The sequence below is a fragment of the Sorex araneus genome, chromosome 9 (genome assembly GCF_027595985.1).
Source record: "Sorex araneus isolate mSorAra2 chromosome 9, mSorAra2.pri, whole genome shotgun sequence".
In the NCBI taxonomy this organism is placed as follows: domain Eukaryota; kingdom Metazoa; phylum Chordata; class Mammalia; order Eulipotyphla; family Soricidae; genus Sorex; species Sorex araneus.
The window spans coordinates 27,641,422-27,661,189 of NC_073310.1; the positions used below are offsets into that span (position 1 = coordinate 27,641,422).

The 19,768-nt window shown below is 36.4% G+C and overlaps 1 protein-coding gene across 4 annotated transcripts in view; it reads left to right on the forward strand.

Annotated features, from left to right (window-relative positions):
* The window catches only part of LYST (lysosomal trafficking regulator), a 193,302-nt gene that overhangs the window by 101,597 nt on the left and 71,937 nt on the right, over nt 1-19,768 (forward strand). For all 4 annotated transcript variants that reach the window (XM_004620365.2, XM_055146687.1, XM_055146685.1 and 1 more), the window contains 6 exons: nt 1,822-2,020; nt 4,570-4,701; nt 10,085-10,685; nt 11,599-11,776; nt 13,251-13,420; nt 15,009-15,239. In XM_004620365.2, coding sequence (XP_004620422.2) covers nt 1,822-2,020; nt 4,570-4,701; nt 10,085-10,685; nt 11,599-11,776; nt 13,251-13,420; nt 15,009-15,239 — 1,511 coding nt within the window. The remainder of the gene's footprint in view (nt 1-1,821; nt 2,021-4,569; nt 4,702-10,084; nt 10,686-11,598; nt 11,777-13,250; nt 13,421-15,008; nt 15,240-19,768) is intronic.

Genomic DNA, 19,768 nt, shown 5'->3' on the forward strand with positions numbered 1-19,768 from the left:
GTAAATTGGGCATTTCAGTATATAATCACATCTATATAATTTACTTAAATGCTGGAATGATCGAAGCAGAATTTCTTTTTCCTAAAGAAGTATATTTCTTTACCTTCTTCATTAAAATAACCCGTTTAGGGCTATAAATATAAATAGTACAGGGACTAAAGCATTTGCCTTGCGTGTCGCCAACCACTGTTCAATCCCGGGCTCTGTAAGGGTCTCAAAGCACCACACAGAGCAGCTCCTGAGCAGTACCAACAACTCACCCCCCAAGAAGACCCCACATAGTTTCTATTTATCAAATTAACAGTTTAGAAATAGCTTATGTTAGGAAGTGTAAGAAATATATAGAAAAACCCACTTAGTGATTTTTTCCACTTACCTATTTCCATGTTTAAGAAAAATTAATAAATTGGCAGTATATTGAATGTGAGGCAGTTTTATTATTCATTAGTGCAATGATAGAAACATAAAATAAAATATTAAAAATAGCTTAAAAGTAGAAAGTATTAAGAAGAGACTTAAAAAAGGGTTAAAGAATTAAAAATTAAAGAATTATAAAAGAATTAAAGAATTAAATGAAAGAATTAAAGAACTTAAAAAGAATAGGGTTTAAAAAATATTGTTGTCCTTGTTGCTTTTAAGCCACATGCAGCAATGCTTAGCAGTTTTTCCTGCCTCTGTGCCCAGGAATTACTCTTGTATGTGCTCAGGGACCATCTGGGATACTGGGCATTGAACCCAGGTTGGCTGCATGTGGGACAAGTGCACTATGCACTATACTATATCACCAGCCCCTAAAGAGAATTGTGAAATCTTTGCAAACGGAATTTGTGCTTTCTTTCATAATCTTACAAACTTGATGTTAAACTCAGTGTTCTGAGGTTATCAGACTAAACTGGTGTGAAGTTATCTTCTAGATTTCAGTTTTCTGATTTAACAGTGCCCAAGAGTAAATGAAGGGCATGGAGATATATCTATGTCTAGGCACGCTGAAGGGACATGAGAAAATTTTATTTAGGATGCAGCTGCTACCATTGGGGAGGAAGAATTGAAGAATATAAATTATCTAAGTTTGTCTTCATAATAATTTCTTGACATTCTGCCAAATCTCATTAATCCAGGCAGTTGAAAGCAGCATGCAATGAGCTCAAGGTCTGAGAAAACTTAGTTTTTTCTATGTGGATTTAGTGGACCATGTAACCACCTCAAGTGTAACTTCTAATGAGTAATAAAAACTTTGTACAGGAGCTACGAGAAAAAGAACTTTGGAAAAACACCATACTAATGTTACCAGTTTTATTTTTAGAAATTTCCCTCTGATATAGTAGTAACTATAGTAGTAGTAGAGAAGGACATGTAATAATTGTATTAATAGCTAACATTTATACGGAGTTATTATATGTGAGGCACTCTTTGAAGTATTGTCATTTCATCCTTATAATAACTGTATGGTATAACTTTTGTCCCCTATTATAGATAAAAGAAGCCAAATCATGAAGATGTTAAGTAACTTGTCTAAGTTCATGCAGTTGATGAGTGGAAGAACCAGAATGCAAACCTAGACTTCAGAACCGATGCTTATGAATACTATAGTAGAGTTTTACCTCAACTCATTAAGATAATGGGCTAGAATTGTCACCATCTGTTTGAATTTTTAATACCAGAATCGATTCAATTGAGAATAGCAACTTAATTTAATGTTACGTGTGGTCAGACTAGAGTAGTAAGCCAGTTCAATTTTATCTTTAGAGAAGAATCTCTTAAATAAAAAAATGCTATCTTTAAAATATAAAGTGAGTGATTTTTTTAAAAATTGTTTTTCAGGAACACAAAGAGGGGCAGCTTACATCCATGCCCCGAGAAGTTTGTAGGTCATTTGTGAAAATTATTGCAGAAGTCCTTGGATCTCCTCCAGATTTGGAGTTACTGACAATTATCTTCAATTTCCTTTTAGCAGTTCACCCTCCTACTAATACTTACGTTTGTCACAACCCCACAAACTTCTACTTTTCTTTGCATATAGGTAGGTATAATCATTTTTGGTGATATCTTGACTATTTGTTTTTTTTTCCTTCCCATTTGCTCCACATATGAACAGCAACTATGTGTTCAAAAATACCTTCAATATATGTTAGGGATGGGACAGGACTGGCAAGGAAAGAGGAAACCTATACTCTCAATTACTGTAGGAAATAGTTGGTAAGTATTAATAGATACCAAGAACTTTCAAAGGAGTGAGGGTTTCATTAGACAGTTATAGAGTAAGATTCACTAGATTAGTGATACCTGACTTGGATATTGAATAATTTAAGTAGAATTTGATAGGTAGATTAAAAAATAAGCATTTCTGCTAAAGAAAATAACTTATGGGCTGGAGCGATAGCACAGCGGGTTGCATGCAGCCAGCCCGGGTTCAATTCCCAGCATCCCATATGGCCCCCCGAGCACCGCCAGGAGTAATTCCTGAGTGCAAAGCCAGGAGTAACCCCTGAGCATTGCCGGGTGTGACCAAAAAAAGCAAAAAAAAAAAAAGAGAGAGAAGAAAGAAAGAAAGAAAGAAAGAAAGGAAGGAAGGAAGGAAGGAAGGAAGGAAGGAAGGAAGGAAGGAAGGAAGAAAGAAAGAAAGGAGCAGGAAAATGGAGGAAATTTTTAAAAAATAGTTATTTAAGTATAGGGCATTGATCTATAAGGAATAACAAACAGTACCCTAAATATATTTAGTTGTTTTCAGTCCTAAGGTCATATTAAATGAATCCTTGAATGTGAAGATTTGAACTTGTATGCTGGTTAGAGATCATCAAAGAATTTTATTTTGTTTTATTTGTATGGGGAAATAGTACATAATGTAAGTAAATTATTGCACTAGACTTCAGGGACTAGAAATCTCCTATCTTGATATAATTTCTAAGATCTAAGAATAGATGAGAAAGTATTAAGAAGGAAAAGGAAGCCAAGAATGAAACCACCAGTAATACTATGCTAGAGTATAAGATGGAAAGATGAATAAATAAAGGAGAAAGATAAAGTAACCAGAATTTTTTTAAAAACTAGGAAAAAATACTGTAGTGAAGAAACTAAGCAAGAGTGTACCTAAGAGAAATCTACATAGTACGTTTAGAAAGAAAAGCTGGTTTAAAACAATCATTTTAAGGAATATAGTAAATGAGTAAGGTGATTCAACAGCAGTAGAAACCTAAAAGAAATTGGACAGCATTACTTTATGTTAGGTTTATCACACATTTATGAACAAAGTACCAAGCAGAGGGACTGAAGAGAGAGTACTGGGATTAAAGTGCCTTGAGTGTATCAACCCAATTCAGTATCATATATAGGTTCCTGAGCATTGCTGAAATTGACCCCTCAGCATTGACAGGAATAGCCCCTGTGCACTGCCAGATATGGACAAAACCTTACCCTGGCCTTCTTGGGGCCCCGAACCCCCTAAACAGAACCAACAAAAAAGTACAAGCAAGATTCTGGGACCCAGGATGGTAACAGAAATGAACAAAATGCCTCCCTCCCTTAAGGAACTTAGTAGAGAGAGACAGACAGAACAGATACTTAGACTGTTGGAAAGGATAGTGATACAGAAGTATTTCAATTTCTGATAGTATTGAACATGATATTGGGGTAAAATATGATATTGGGGTGAGATATCACCTAGAGAAAGTGATGCCTGCTTTTGAGTCTTAGAGATTGAGTAGCAGTTGAAGGGAAAGATATTCCGATCAAAACAGTTCTATAGATGTTATGAGAAGGTGGTGTTACTGAGCAAAATGTAACAAACAGGAATCTGAAGATAAATTGTGGAGAGTCTTATGGACAAGGAGCTTGGGCTTTATCCTTAATGGTAAGGAGATGATAGAAAACTACTGGAAGTTCTAAGCAGGTTTTGACATTTGATAGAAGAATTCAGGTCACTATGAGGATTTGAGGATGTCCAGATATCTTTCACAGATACTGTTTAGAAGTCTGTGACAATCCAAGTGAGAGATGTTAAGAAGCAGAATTATAATATTGTGCTGGGAGCAAGAAGAGTTAAAGAAATTGGAAATAAATTCAGTAGAACTTAAAGACAGTTTGAATAAGGGAAGATAATTTTTAAGTGTGACTACAAATTTCTACATAAAATGAATGCATCTGCTAAATGAGCTAGATATCAAGACTGAATTTAGGGCAGAAAGAGGATTCATATTAATATTTGCTGCATTTGTGGTGCATTTAAGAAGACAGTTGAATTTTCAAATAATAAACTAAAAAGGTTAAGCTGGAAGAGTCCATTTCAGAATTATTAGCATTAAAAACAATGTATAAAATTATAAGATATTGTCATATCCTCAAGTAAGGAGTGCACTTGGAACTGAAAGAAAATTTGAATAAGAAGATGTACCCAGTAAATAGATTTACTATACGAAATTGCAGTGTGTACTCTAATCAAGTGTACATTAATTGAGTGTGCCATATTTCTTCCTCTTTGAAGTTATTTTCATAAGATACTGCATCTAATGATTTGCTTTTCAAAATTGCTATTTAAAATTTATTTTCCTATGAAACTTTTCTCTATGATTCTAGATGGCAACCTCTTTCAGGAGAAAGTACAGTCAATCATGCACCTGAGACACTCCAGCAGTGGAGGAAAGTCTGTGGCTAGCCCTGGATTTATGGTAATAAGCCCATCTGGCTTTACTGCTTCACCACCTGAAGGTAAAGATAGCAGTGGAGTCATAACCCTTCCAAAAATAGTTTTGTATTGTAATACATTCTTTACCAATATGCATCACTATCTTGAACTCTTATCATTGTCAAAAACATCTCTCACTTCTCAAACTTAAGTATCCCATTTTCAAGTAACCTCCTTGCTGATTGCTCTGTCACTATCCCAAGTTCTCCTTTGTATGTTTTTACAGCCTATTCTAGATTGTATTAGCCACTGATTTTCTTCACAGTATCTTCCATTTTCTTGTTCCATTGCCTTTTTGACATGCGTGATCTAAAAAAAAAAAGCTATAACTTTCTCAGTTTACCTAGTCTCATACTCTGAAAGCGGGTAGAGAAAGTCATTCCTGATGGGAGATGTATGCTGACAGTAGCTAAAGGACCAAACGTGATAATCTCTCAGTATCTTTATTCCAAACCATAGTGCCCAAAAGTAGAGGGAGAGTATGGGGAAAATTGTCTGCCATGGAGATAGGGGGAAGGACTGAAAGGGGGGGTATGTATACTAGGGATATTGGTGGTGGAGAATGTGCACTGGTGGAGGGATGGGTGTTTGATCATTGTATGATTGAAACTCAAACATGAAAGCTTATAACTATACCTTACGGTGACTCAATATAAAAAAGAAAAGGAATTCCTCTACTGTGATAGCATCATACACTATAATGAGCTAAATAAAAATAATAGCAAAAATTTTTTTTAAAAAGTCATTCTTGAGAATTCCTGCCATTAGCCTTTGAATTCTGCCTTATAAAACTCTTCTTTGATGTTCAAAATCAGTTTTATCTTTCCATAGCAAGTATATTCAGTTCTTTAAACTAACCATATATTCCTACTTTTAAAATTTACTTTCTTGGGGGCTGGAGCGATAGCACAGCAGGTAGGGCGTTTGCCTTGTTCACAGCTGACCCGGGTTCAATTCCCAGCATCCCATATGGTACCCTGAGCACTGCCAGGAGTAATCCTGTGCATCGTCAGGTGTGACCCAAAAAGCAAAAAAAAAAAAAAAAAAATTTTTTTTACTTATTTACTTTCTTGGGGGAGGGGGAGATGGTCAGATGGTCACTATTATTGTAGGGGCATACCCGGCTGAACCAAGAAAGGGAGCGTCGATGCTGAGGATCAAATCCAGGGCCCACACCTGCAAGGCATATGCTTCACCACTAGAGCCATCACTGCAGTTACCTAATTTGTGAGTTTCAATGGAAAAGCGCTGGCACACACATGGACTCGTGCATTCCGTGGCCAAAAACCATTCCCCTGGCCAGCCTACAGTAATGTATGAAGGACCAGGAGAACAGAGAAACAGGGCCCCAGGCTGGTCGGTAGTCAGGTTTTCTCTCTCTCTCCCCAGCATAGTCCGATATCTCCCCTTATAGCACAATCATAGTCATAGCTTTGGTTGTAGTCCCAGTCATCGTAGTTCCCTCATCCTAGTCTCCTTACTAGTCCTCAACTTTCTAGTCTTCGTCTTCTAGTTCCTATGTTCATAATAGTCCCTTCTCTCTCCTTACAGCATAGTTATATACAAATCATGAAGGGTGGGATTGAACATTGTCATTGTCATTGAACACTGTCATAACAAACAGAGGTAAAGCCACTCCCTCAGGGGAAGTTCTAGGAGATCAACTCAAGGACAAAATCTCATCTGAGGGTTCAGCACTCCAGATTACTAGGAAATCTGCTCAAGGGCGGGCTTTCATCTAAGGTGTATCTCCTTTCCTCAGCTAGTAATCCATTTAAACAATCATAGTAAATTTACTTATAATATTTCTAGTTATTTTGTATGAAAACAGTAAGAGATATATTAAGCTGAAAGATTGGTTCTTGCTAGGGACATTTCCCTATAAATCCCAGACCATAGTCTGGTTAGTATTTCCTAACTCCAGCAGGACCCTTATTCAGTTACTTCTTTTTCGGTCATGACAAAGGTTGTCCATGACTGTGCTCTTAACTTATAGTTAAGTATTATGGCGTTTGGCCTGACCCATTTCAATGCCAGGGTAGCTCACTTCTTAGGTCCATCCAGTCCCTCATTGGGACCCTGCTCTTGGGGTGCTAGGAGCTAAGGGCAACTGAGGCTTAAGTCAAGTAAATATGGATGCCCAGGAGTAAATATTATTTTGGAGTTAATTAACTCCCATGTTACATAGCTAGTATCAACTATCTTCCTGTGTCTATACAAAAAGGACATTGCTAAATCACTATCACTGTCACTGTCATCCCATTGCTCATCAATTTGCAGGAGCGGACACCAGTAATGTCTCCATTGTGAGACTTGTTGTTATTGTTTTTGGCATATCGAATACACTACGGGTAGCTTGCCAGGCTCTGCCGTGCAGGCAAGATATTCTTGGTAGCTTGCCGGGCTTTCCAAGAGGGATGGAGAAATCAAACCCGGGTCAGCCGCGTGCAAGGCGAATGCCCTACCCACTGCACATCGCTCCAGCCCAGCATTGCTACATAAACCATGCAAATGAAATAAAGGAAAGAGAAAAGCAATATAGGATTTTTAGTGCTTGATTGAGTTGGCTGAGCCTCAGGGGCATTGTTTGGGAGTAACTCAATAAACCTAAGCTTTATGTCTGTGCAGGAGGAACAAGGACAACCCAATTAGTTATCCAACACATTCACTTTTTTTTTTTTTTTGGCTGTTTGGGTCCTACCCAGCGATGCTTAGGGGTTACTCCTGGCTCTGCACTCGGATATTACTCCTGGTGGTACTCCAGGGACCATGTGGGATTCTGGGGACTGAACCGGGTCAGCCGTATGCAAGGCAAACGCCCTCCTACTGTGCTATTGCTCCAGCCTCAGATTTACTCTTTTCTAATCTCTCTTGCCCTGTTTCCCTTTGTAACTGGTTTATTTTGTTTTGTTTGGGGGCCACACCTGATGGTGTTCAGGGTTTACTCCCGACTGTACTCAGGGATCACACCGGGCAGGGTTTAAGGGATCACATTGGGTGTAGGGGACCAAACCCAGGCCAGGCAGGACCAAATCTGGGCTGGGCACTTGTGAGGGAAGGTCCCTACCCACTGCCCTGTCATTCCAGTACCCTTTGTGGTTGTTGATGTTGCGAAGACACTGACTGGCTACTGCAGTGCTTCCCCGATATTTTATCAGTGGTGCTTACAGTTGGGTACTGTGCTTGCACACTTGGCCACGTAGCTCACATGAGGATTCCCCCAAAATCACATTTCTTCCCCATGGAGCTTATACTGCTTTTCAGTTACTGTGTTCACTGGGGATCATAGCTCTTTGTTGTACTTAGACACACTTGGCCATGGTGTACCCAGGAATTGTGGTGCTAGGGAACACAGACAGTATAGCTCCAATGATAGGACACATGTATGTATTCAGTACATGTGAGACACAAGGGGGCTGAGCTTATGACCATATGTTTTCAAGACTAACTCACTAAGTTCGTGTGCTATTTCTCAGGTCCTCTATCTTTTAACAGATGCTCTCATTTCTACTACCGCAGAGGAAACACAGGTCCCTGTCTCTTGTTTGTGAACTGTTTATATATGGTGGTTTTTGTTTTTTTTTTTTTTTTGCTAACTGGCCTCTTCCATATTGAAACATAGCTTTTATTACTGATCCATCCTAGTCTTATTCTAGCTCTAGTAAAGATTACTAACCTTACTAACTTTAATAAAAATTATTATAATAGGATAGTTTAGAGAATTAGGGCTAGAGAGAACAAGATATACAGGTATTCATTTCTAGTTTTGTTTCCCAAAATGTTTAGATTATTCTCAAGCATATTTTATGGCCTCTTGTTATAAAACTTTAAGACTATGTTTTAATTAGTTTTAGTTGTATTTTTGTAATGTCTGTTTTTTAAAAAAAAGAAATCATGATACCACTATGAAACATTTTCAAATAAAATCATCCCAGCATATTTTCCAGTATTTTTGAACAGAATCTTTTGGTAGCCTTATACCTATAGCCAAAATCCAGAAATAATATGAAAATTTCCAAGTACTACAAAGCCTGTGCTCTAGAAAAGTTCTTTTAGTCCCTGTTTATACCATTCTAATGTATCTCAAATTTTAGCATTCAAAAAAATCACCTGGAAATCTTGTTAAAAAAAATCCTTGTATATTCTGATTCAGTAGATCTAGGGTAGAAGGTGAGTATGAACATTTCTTAAAATTGCTAACAGGTGCTAAATGTCTTTTCTCCTGGTCAACAAAATTATACCTTGAGCTTATGTACTATGCACTTACACTGAGGATCACTTTTCTGCTTTCATTCTATATAGATTGTCAAAAGCAGCACCTTGCAGAACTATATTTTAAAAATGTTTCTTATAACAGCAACAAGAAGTTACAGAAGTAGAAAACTGAGAAAGTGGTTTAGGTCATCTAACCTAATACTAATAGCAACAGGTATGATTGTTGTTGCTATTTATTGAGCTGACACTGTACTGTGTATCTCTCAGGTAATATCTCATTTAGTCCTTAATTAAAGCAACCTTGCATAGTAGATGCTTTAAATGCGTATTTGCAGAAACTAACATCATATAAACAGATTTACTCAAGGCCATATGATAGAACTATTACTTGAATCTAGTTTAACGTATAGTTGCAAAGTCAACATTCCGTTACATTCCTCTCTATCCTAAGCACTTGTTTCCCTGAGGTAAATTGTTTTACTTAATTTTACTACAGTATAACCAGTTTTCAGAACTCTAAATCATTGTCATCAATATTGTGTTTTGTTAAGGATATGGGAAAAGATTTACAATCCTGGAGAGGTTTTAAATAAAAATCTTTTTTTTTTTTTTTTTTTTTTTTTGCTTTTTGGGTCACACCCAGCAATGCACAGGGGTTACTCCTGGCTCTGCACTCAGAAATTACCCCTGGCTGTGCTCAGGGAACCATATGGGATGCTGGAATTCGAACCCGGGTCGGCCGCGTGCAAGGCAAACGCCCTACCCGCTGTGCTATCACTCCAGCCCCCAAAAATCATTTTTTTAAATATAGGGGGCTGGAGTGATAGTATAGCAGCCGACCTGGATTCGATTCCCAGCATTCCATATGGTCCCCTGAGCACTGCCAGTGGTAATTCCTGAGTGCATGAGCCAGGAGTAACCCCTGTGCATCATCAGGTGTGACCCAAAAAGCCAGTATATATATATACACATACATACATATACATATATATATGCACATACATATATATATATATGTATGTATAGTTGTCACATAAGAATTTTAACCATTAGTAACTAGGGACATTAACCAATTGAAGTCTTCAGTGTTACCTAATAAATGTTTAATTAGTGTATGGTAAGAACTAATAATACAGAAATGTTCCCACTTACTGGATTTTTAAGTAGTATTTTTTGGTCTGTTCCCTTTAGGAAATGATTCCTCCAGTATTATTCCACAACGGATAACTGCCAACATGCATCGTTCTAGGAGCCTACCAGCGTTTCCTACTTTACCTCTAATGCATCCACAAAAACGGACTAGAAGTTTGGGTTGTGGTGTCAACAAGTTACAAAACATTGAAGATAATTATGTTACTTCACAGACAGAGAAATGGAATCTTCTGGAAAGTTCTGAGACTCTGAAAAAAGGCAAAGATGATGCACTCATCAGTAGCTGTGAGTCTGCAAAAACTGTTTGTGAAATGGAATCTCCCTTATCAACCCACACTCCTGACAATGGTGTTCCAAAAGGAACTTTGGGATTTAAGGAGTTGGGAGCAGAACCCAGATCAGATGATGACAGTCCTGGAGATGAGCCCTGCCCACACCGACCTGATTACCTAAAAGGACTGGCCACAGTCCAGCAAAGCCATACCACTCTAGCAAGCTTAGGGCTAGCTTTTCCTTCACAGAATGGAGCGGCAGCTGTTGGCCTTTGGCCAAGTCTTGTTGATAGAAACACTGATGACTGGGAGAACTTGGCCTTTCCTCTCGGTTATGAGCCAAACTACAACCAAACTGATGCTCACAGGTATTCGTGCATTTTTTTTCTTGACACCCCTTCATCCCTCACCTTTTTCTTTTTAATACTTTTATTTGCAGTTTCTATGCATCTACAATTATCTTCATTATGTTGCTTCCTCCAATGCAAAATATATATATAATAAACATAAGGGACCTTTTATCTTAATACTAGATAATACTGAATTCCATTATATTTTATCTTATTTTGAATTACATTTTAATCAAAGGCTAAGTCATAAATTGCTCTCAGAGAAAAAACATTTTTTAAATTTCTTATGATTATTAGGGAAAACTTTTTAGTCCAGCGAAATGGTAAAATGTTTTATTTCCAAAAGAATCCAATTAAATTCTTTGTAATGAAATGTATCTTTCTGAGATGAAAAATGTTTTATCAGTCTGTTGATATAATAGATTCTCATCATATAAACCTGTTAAGCACGCAGAATGTTTGTAGTACAAGAAAATTAATTTGTTACTTAATTTTAAATAGTTCTGATAGTACAAGTGACCAATGACTACCATATTGGTCATCACAGAAATAGGTTTTTTTATGTATTGTCAAAAATAAAAATCAATGATAAAAAATGAGGAAAAAATTATAAATCACAGTTAAGAAACATTCCTCATTCTTTAAACCTTATTAACATATTGAATTTATTATTGTACTGGAGTTTGGTGGGGAGTAGGGGGACACCCAGTTGTGCTCAGGGCTTACTCCCAGCTCTGTGTTCAGTGATCATCCTGGTGGTGCTCAGAGAACGACATATGGTGCTGGGGATCGAACCCAGGTCAGTGTGTGCAGGGCAAACACCTTAAACCCTGTACAACTTCTCCAACCCACTCATCACAATTCTTAAAGAGATTATCATGTACTTTTTACTTTGAGATTATGTTCTAAGACTTACCGGTCTTTGTTTTAGTGTAATTGAAGATTGTTTAATTCCTATATGCTGTGGATTATATGAACTGTTGAGTGGAGTTATTCTCATCCTGCCTGATATTATGCTTGAAGATGTTATGGACAAGCTTATTCAAGCAGATGTACTTTTAGTCCTTGTTAATCACCCATCATCTGCTATACAACAAGGAGTTATTAAGGTAAATACAAATACTAGATGTGATGTGTAGATTCAAAAACTAAATATATGGGTAATTTAAGTTTTGAAGATAGGTTAAAGTAGACCTAGAGTTTTATTTTGTTAATTTTTTTAAAACAAAGCTAATATCCCAACCTGTATATTTTCCTAAAAAATTTTTTAAAAAATTGTGCTAGGGGTAGTGTGGTTACAATAGTATTCATGTTTATGTTTTTGATGTGCAAAGTTAGTGCATCTCCATCACCACCAAAGTGCCAGAGACCCTTTAGCACTGTCCTGATGTCACTTTTATTTCATTTCTTCTCTCCTCCCACCACTTAGTTAACCTAGTTCTGTAGTTAAAGTCTAAAGATTGTTATCACCAGATATTCTCTATTCCCTTGCTTTATTTCTTTATATACCACATATGGGTGAGAATATCCAGTATATGTACTCCCTCTAACTTCTTTTAACATGCAACCTGCTAGTTCCATAGCTGCATCCATGTTTCAGCAAAATGGTATTATTTCAGTATCTCAGCTACTGTATACAGAGCACTGTTGTAAACATAAATGTGCATATATTTCTCACATTAATGTCTTTGTGTTTTATGGTAACATGCCAGTAAATGGAATTGCTGTGTCATGTGATAGTGATATTTAATTGCTTGAGAAATTTCTATACTGTTTTAGACACTGAACCAGTTTACATTCCCAGCAGCAGTGAATGGGCATTCCTTTTACTATATCTCCACTAGCACTGTTTGTTTCTAGACTTTTTTATATAAGCCATTCTCCTTAGTGTGATACTTATTGTCATTTTGATTTGCATTTCCCTGATAGTAAGTAATGATTAGCTTTTCCCTATGCAAATTGTCCACCTCTGTCTTCTTCAATTCGTCTCCTCTCTTCATTTTGTGATGCCTTTATATGATTATTTGTTGTGGAGTTAGTGCTTTATATATCTTAGTTATTAGCCTTTGTGTTGTACAGGTATTTTTCTCCTCTACAGTTGGTGTCTTTTAGCCCAGGTTTTTTTCACTGTGCCAAAACTTCTTAGTTTGATGTAGTTCCATTTGTTTGTTTGATTTTCCTTTGCAAGTGGAATAGAATCATTGAAAAGACCTCTGAGGTCAATAATATGAAGAGTCTATCTACTTTTCTCAATGTATCGTGTGCATATACCTGAGTAGACATATATTTCAGAAAGAAAAATAGTGTCCACTGATTTGTACCTTCATAATTAGGCACAAATATTTTGTTAGTACTTTCAGACAGCTAGATTGATATGCTCAGTAAAACACTAGTTTCCCCATCACAAAGTTTTAAGATGTCCAAGAGAGAGTCCACAGTAATCAGAGATATATTTTTTCTATGAAGAGACCATTTTAAAATTCTGTTTTTATACATATGAAATTAAATAAGCACAATGCACCGATTTTTTATATATTACATGAAATTTTTATACATTTTCTAAATTGTCAATTTTTTTCTTAGCTATTAGATGCATATTTTAATAGAGCATCTAAGGAACAAAAAGATAAATTTCTGAAGAATCGTGGCTTTTCTCTGCTAGCCAACCAGTTGTATCTTCATCGGGGAACCCAGGAATTATTAGAATGCTTCATTGAAATGTTCTTTGGTCGGCGTATTGGCCTTGATGAAGAGTAAGTGGGTTCTTCTATATCATAATTAGAGATCTTTTGTCTTAAGTGTAAATTTTATTCAGTTTACTTGTAAGAAAATTATCTGGTCATTTATAGAAAAAAATCTGCTACCAATGATTTTCCAGGTGAATCGATTCTTATTTTCCATGTAGTATTCTCTCTGGTGTAAATTTTCCCTTTATATTTAATTAATTATAAACAAGTAACTGCTGCATCTAATATGTAGAAGTCATAGCTAAAATTTGGCATGTAATATTAACACAAGAAGATTAACATAGTTTTCAGCAACAAATTACCTGGGTCTTCTTTAGAGAAGCTTTTCACTTCCCTCAGTACCTCAGATTATCTGAAAGAAGAGCAGATCCCTTACCTGTTGTTGGTGGCACACTGATAATGAGATTTGGTACACTGATAATGAGATTTGACCTAGTGTGATGCTAACAAATTAGCAAAAAACTCAGAACTGATTACTCTCTTTAAGCCAAAAAATTAAAATTAAGCCATAAAATTAAACTGACTTTGATAAAGTACAGACACGTTTGTGTCTCCTTTTAGGAAATGTCTCCTATTTATTATTTTATTTAGGTCTTGGAAAATTTAATTTCAGTAATGGCAGTAATACTTTCTATTTGCATGTGTCTGTCAAGGTGGTAGGCTAGATGGGGCAAGAGGGAACTTGGGAACACTAGAGGGAAGTTGATTCTGGTGTAATTGATGCTGGAACATTGTTTATCTAAAACTCAGCTATCAATAACTTTATAATCGTGGGTCTTTAATATTTTTAACGTAATGAAATAATTGCTAATTAAAAAAATAATAATTACTAATTTCCAGTCATCTCAGAGACAGAGTTTGATCAAAAATACTGAATTTATTGCTTTGATAACCTTTTTTTACTAGCTAAATATTTCTCAGATATGTAAAAAATAATTGTTAATAGTATTGATGTTATTATTGTTTCATAATCATTTTTTATAAACTTGATGTGTAGCCCCTAAATAGAGTTGCCAGTGGACAACAAATGGGCCCATGGCCAAATTAAATTAGTTCATTAAAACCATGAAATTGGAAGCCCAATTGGCTCAGTGTTTTAAAGCACTAGCTTAGGAAGTATGATGTCAATAAGTTCAAACCCCCATCGAAAGATGGTCCAGTGATTTAAAGTGCTGACCTGGTAAGCATGAAGCCAAAAGATCAATACCTGGTGCCCATATGTGTTTCTGAGGTGATCCTGACAATTCTGCTGTTTGGAATGGTCAGTGAGAAAGGTCCTGGAAGATGGCTTAGTGGCTTATAAAGTGCCCAAGACTTGTGTGCAGCCTTAAGCTAAATTCCGAGTGCTGCTTCATTCTCCCAGGTAATCCCAACAGCACTATTGTCCAAGATTCTGGTGAGGGGCAAACGAAGACTTCAACTTGTTTCATCATATTTACGGGCAGATTTCTGATCTTAGAAATGGGGCTGAGAATGTGTGCCATATTTTTGTCTAGCTTCAAAATCAGATAAACAAAATGGTGCATGTTGCAGCAAACTCTTTTATTTCATGATTAATTTTTCTAAAGCACTTTTAACTATTATTTTATTACAGACTTGATTTGGAAGATGTGAAAAGCATGGGACTTTTCCAGAAGTGGTCTGTCATTCCTATTCTGGGACTAATAGAGACCTCTCTATACGACAACATGCTCCTGCATAATGCTCTTTTACTTCTTCTTCAAATATTAAATTCTTGTTCCAAGGTAGCAGATATGTTGTTGGATAATGGGCTACTCTGCGTGTTATGTAATACTATAGCTGCCCTGAATGGATTAGAAAAGAAGTAAGTTTAAATCATTGTTTAAAATATATCTTATAAGTACTTTGGAAAGAGAAAGCTTTATTAATAGTTTACATTAAAGCATGTGGGGTTTTTTAATGCTTTTAAAGAACTTATTTCCTATAAAATTGGTTAAATTAAATTGAATTTGTGGGTGGGGACATGTTCTCCATTACTTTCAATAAATTTTGGTTTAAAAAGACACATTTATATTACAGATACTGCTTAAGTGTCTGCATTAAGTAAAAAATAGCAATAAAAATTTAAAATACCTGATCGAAGAAAATTCAGCATAAAGGGAATGCTAATTCACTATTGAAACTGTATAAAATCCCTAAGCAGGGGGGCTGGAGTGATAGCATAGCGGGTAGGGTGTTTGCCTTGCACGCGGCCGATCCGGGTTCAAATCCCAGCATCCCATATGGTCCCCTGAGCACCGCCAGGGGTAATTTCCTGAGTGCAGAGCCAGGAGTAACCCCTGTGCATCGCCAGGTGTGACCCAAAAACCAAAAAAAAAAAAAAAAAAAAAAAAAAATCCCTAAGCAGGGAGAGACTCTCCAAACAATAATAGTGAGTTTTGTTGAAATATTGAATGCAATCAAAGTGAAAGTAAAGTGAAATTTATTAGTTACACAGGCAGGGGGGCCAAGGGTTGGGGGACTAGGGGCATGGGGGGGGCTAGGGGTGTGGGGGTGCGGGGTGGAGCTATACTGGGATTCTTGGTGGTGGAATATGTGCACTGGTGAAGGGATGGGTGTTCGAGTATTGTATAACTGAGACTTAAACCTGAAAACTTTGTAACTTCCCACATAGTGACTCAATAAAAAAAATAAAATAAAATAAAATAAAATCCCTAAGCAAGCTAGGAATAAGCATACCTTTCTTAGTCTAGTTGACAGCAATCATAAGAGCCATGAGTGAATGCCATATTCGATGCCAAGTGCTGGGAAGTTTATCTTATCTTTTAAAGAAGCTTCTTTCTTGCAAAACTTGCAAGGCTATGATCTCAGTAAGTTGTTGCCTGTTCATGAAGTTCTGTATATTCTTGCAGATATGAACAGTAATCTAGCTGGATTGAGTATTCTTGGTAACATTTTCATTTCATTGAGTTTTTGTACTATATCCTTCCATTGTCTATTAGCTTGGAGAGTCTCATTTGATAGATCTTCTATAATTCTTACAGGCTTTCCTTTGAATGTAAGTTCCTTTTCTTGATCTTGATGCTTTCAGTATTCTGTCTCTAGCTTTTGGTGGTGGTGGTGTTTTTTCCACTCTGAGCACAGTGTGCCTGGGAGTTTTCCTATCTCAGTGTATTTTTACTGGTACCCTTGAGGTCTTTTGTATTTGGTTGCCTGTATTCCTCAACTCTGAGAAATTCTTATCTATAATTTATTAACTATTGGTTCTTTTTCAAATTCCTGTTCCACTGGGAACTTATATTGTTCCTTTTGAGCTCTTCCCTTAGTTTTCGATGTACTGTTCTTTTCTTTTCATATTTTTTCCCATTTTCTGTTATTTTCTACAGGTTTCTTCCATCTTATCTTAGAACTCCTAAGTCTTTTCCTCAGCTGCTGTTATTCGACTGTTCAGACCTTACATTGAGTTTTTTTTATCACATACCATATTCTTCATTTCTATCATTTCTGCTTGTAGTATTTTCATTTCCATGCTCATACTTCCTTGTGCTTTGCTGACTACCTGTACCAGCGTTTCTTTGAGCTCATTAAACATCCTCACCACAAATAACTTTGTCTGAGAATGAAGTTATTCTTGGAGGATTTACGGAGCTGGTTGACATTGATTGAGACTTTCATGTTATTGTTCTAAGTCACTGAATTTGATGAATTTCTACACATCTACCCCACTGGGTTTGTAGTGTTTCTGCTGTGCTGCTGATGAATGTTTATACTTAGCCCCTCTGGGAAACTATGATTGATCAGGCTGGGAGTTGCTCTTTTCATTCTCTACCTGTCTTCACCCAGTGACAGGAAGTCTAAGTGTCAGCAGTATGAAATTAGATGAGTAGGGCTATTTAGAAGATGTGGAACTGGGCCTGTTGATATGGTGGATGTTGGACATGGAGACTGCCTCCGGTTCCTAAAAGGCCCAGAGATGTCAGCCAGGAGAGTAATCTCACTTGGATGGTGGGGAAACAAACAGGATCAGGAGATGTAGTGCTGAACTCATAAATATGGTGGAGTTAGACATGGTCTAATAAAGACAGTGTTCTCTTTTCTAATATAAAGAAATTAGAATTTCTAACTCAATATTCCCTTCCTTATTTGGGGGGTTTAGGAGGGGTGTCATGCCCAGTGGTACTCAGAACTTAACTCCTAGCTCTGTACTGAGGGAATCACTCCTGGGGTGCTGGTGATGGAACCCAGGTTAGCCATGTGCAAGGCCAGCAAGTCCTTTGCCAGCTAGACTATCACTCTGGCCACTAAAACACACTTTTATACTTTTATAGGCCTATTCAGATTTTCCACTTAAAATTTTCTAAATTATCTTCACATTTACTAACTTTTACATTTGTTGGATTTACCTAGTTCGTGTACATTTTAAAATGTATTAGCACAGAATTACAATATTTTTTAATTTTATGTACCTCTCTAAAAAGATGTAGCATTTGAAAGTAATTTTGCTTTATCAACATCATTGATTTACAATTTTGTGGAATTTCAGATTAGCTCCACTTCTGTGTGCAGGTGTTACCATCATCTCCACAATAAAAAATTTTAAAAAGAGATCTAAAAAATAAAATATGTAAAGTAAAGCAAATAAAAAGTGAGATCTCTCCAAAGTGGAATAGAAAAGAAATATAGTAAGAGAACAACAAATTTTCAAAGTCATCGGAACTGGAAATTTTATCTTTAGAACTGAATTTCTGTGGGATAGGGGGCTGGAACCGTTCCTGGGAACAATGTTTTAGGGAAGTGGAATCTCTGGTTTTTTCGTGCATACATCATAACATCCATGATGTGTATACAAAAAGTATGATTTAACAGTATTATAAATCCTGGTACCTCAATAAAAATAGTCAAAAATAATTTATAGATATAGCTATATGTTTATATGATACATCTAATTTTAAGTATTTAAAATGTGAAAACCAACTGAATAAATTTAACTGTCCCCAATATGTTTTCCCACAAGCATCTAGTATGATCATATAAAATCATTATTACCATAAAGAATATATAGAGAGATGTATTGTAATATCTTGTTGAAGATTGCACAGCTGGTTTGTAGAGAACTTAAGACAGAATCTGTCTCACTTCAGAAATGTATTTTGAGCTTATCGTGTTCTTTTAACATTTTGTATCTCTACCACAAATCAAAGTCTAATAAGCAAAATTATGTTGACAAATGCCTGCCCATATAATGGGTTAACAGATTTTTTAAATGTTATTTTTTTATTTGGATCCTATTATATAATTATAATATCTGAACTTTGTACCTTTGGTGCCCGTGTGTATGATGATCAATACAATATTTATTAGTATAATGTTATATGGCTAAGTACAATTTTATTGCATGTTAAAGTATTAAATATTACATATATTTTGCAGAAGAAGACAGAGTATATCTTTGGTAATCTACATCAAGAAAGCTCTCTTGGTACAAGAGATTCCTTGTACTCAACTTTGTTCCATTTTTATTGTACATATGATATTTATGATCTGTGTGCTAGACATAAAGGAACAAAAAAAAGCCATTTGAGGAAAATAATTTTAAGGAAATGTTATTTTCTCAAAACAGTTACGATTATAGGCCAGAGAGATAGTGCAGCAGGTAGGGAGATTACATTGCATGTGGCAGATCCGAGTTCAATCCTTAGCTTGTCACAAAGTCCCCAAAGACCCCCAGGATCCCTGAGCATAGAATCAGGAGTAAGCCCTGAGCACATCTCATAAAGTTGTGATCACTCCACAGTGCTTGAAATTAGTAAACAAAGTTTAAAATGAGGGACAGAAGAAACTAGTTCATATTGAATATTTTAAATGACTAATATATATTTTCATTGAATATATTTAAATATTTTTTAAGCTGTAGAATAATTTTTACAAGTAAACTTTGGGGAAGTTCCTTTATTCAAGTTCACCTTTGAGAAGACTTCTTATACTGTTCTCACTCACCCCCACAAAATTCTTCACTTTTATTGTGGGCTTGCAACCTGTGTTCCTGTAGTATTTTGTGCTAATCTCTAAAGTGTTACCCTTTACTATCACTTTCTGTGTATGTTTAATTTTTTACTGATCTGGTCCTCTGAAAGACTGAACTTCTTTGTTTTTGGATCACATCCAGCAGTGCTCAGGGCTTACTTGTGGCTGTAGGCTCCTGGAGGAGCTTGGGCTCAGGGGACCATATGGATTCCACCTGGGCGAGCCTCATGCAAGGCAAGTGCTCTACCCGCTGTACTCTCTTGAGCCCTAAGACTAAACTTTTTGACAGGAGTCAGAGCAAATCTTTTTCTTTTTCTTTTCTTCTGTCTTTTGATTGAGTTTTGTTTGGGGGCCAATACCTGGCGATTC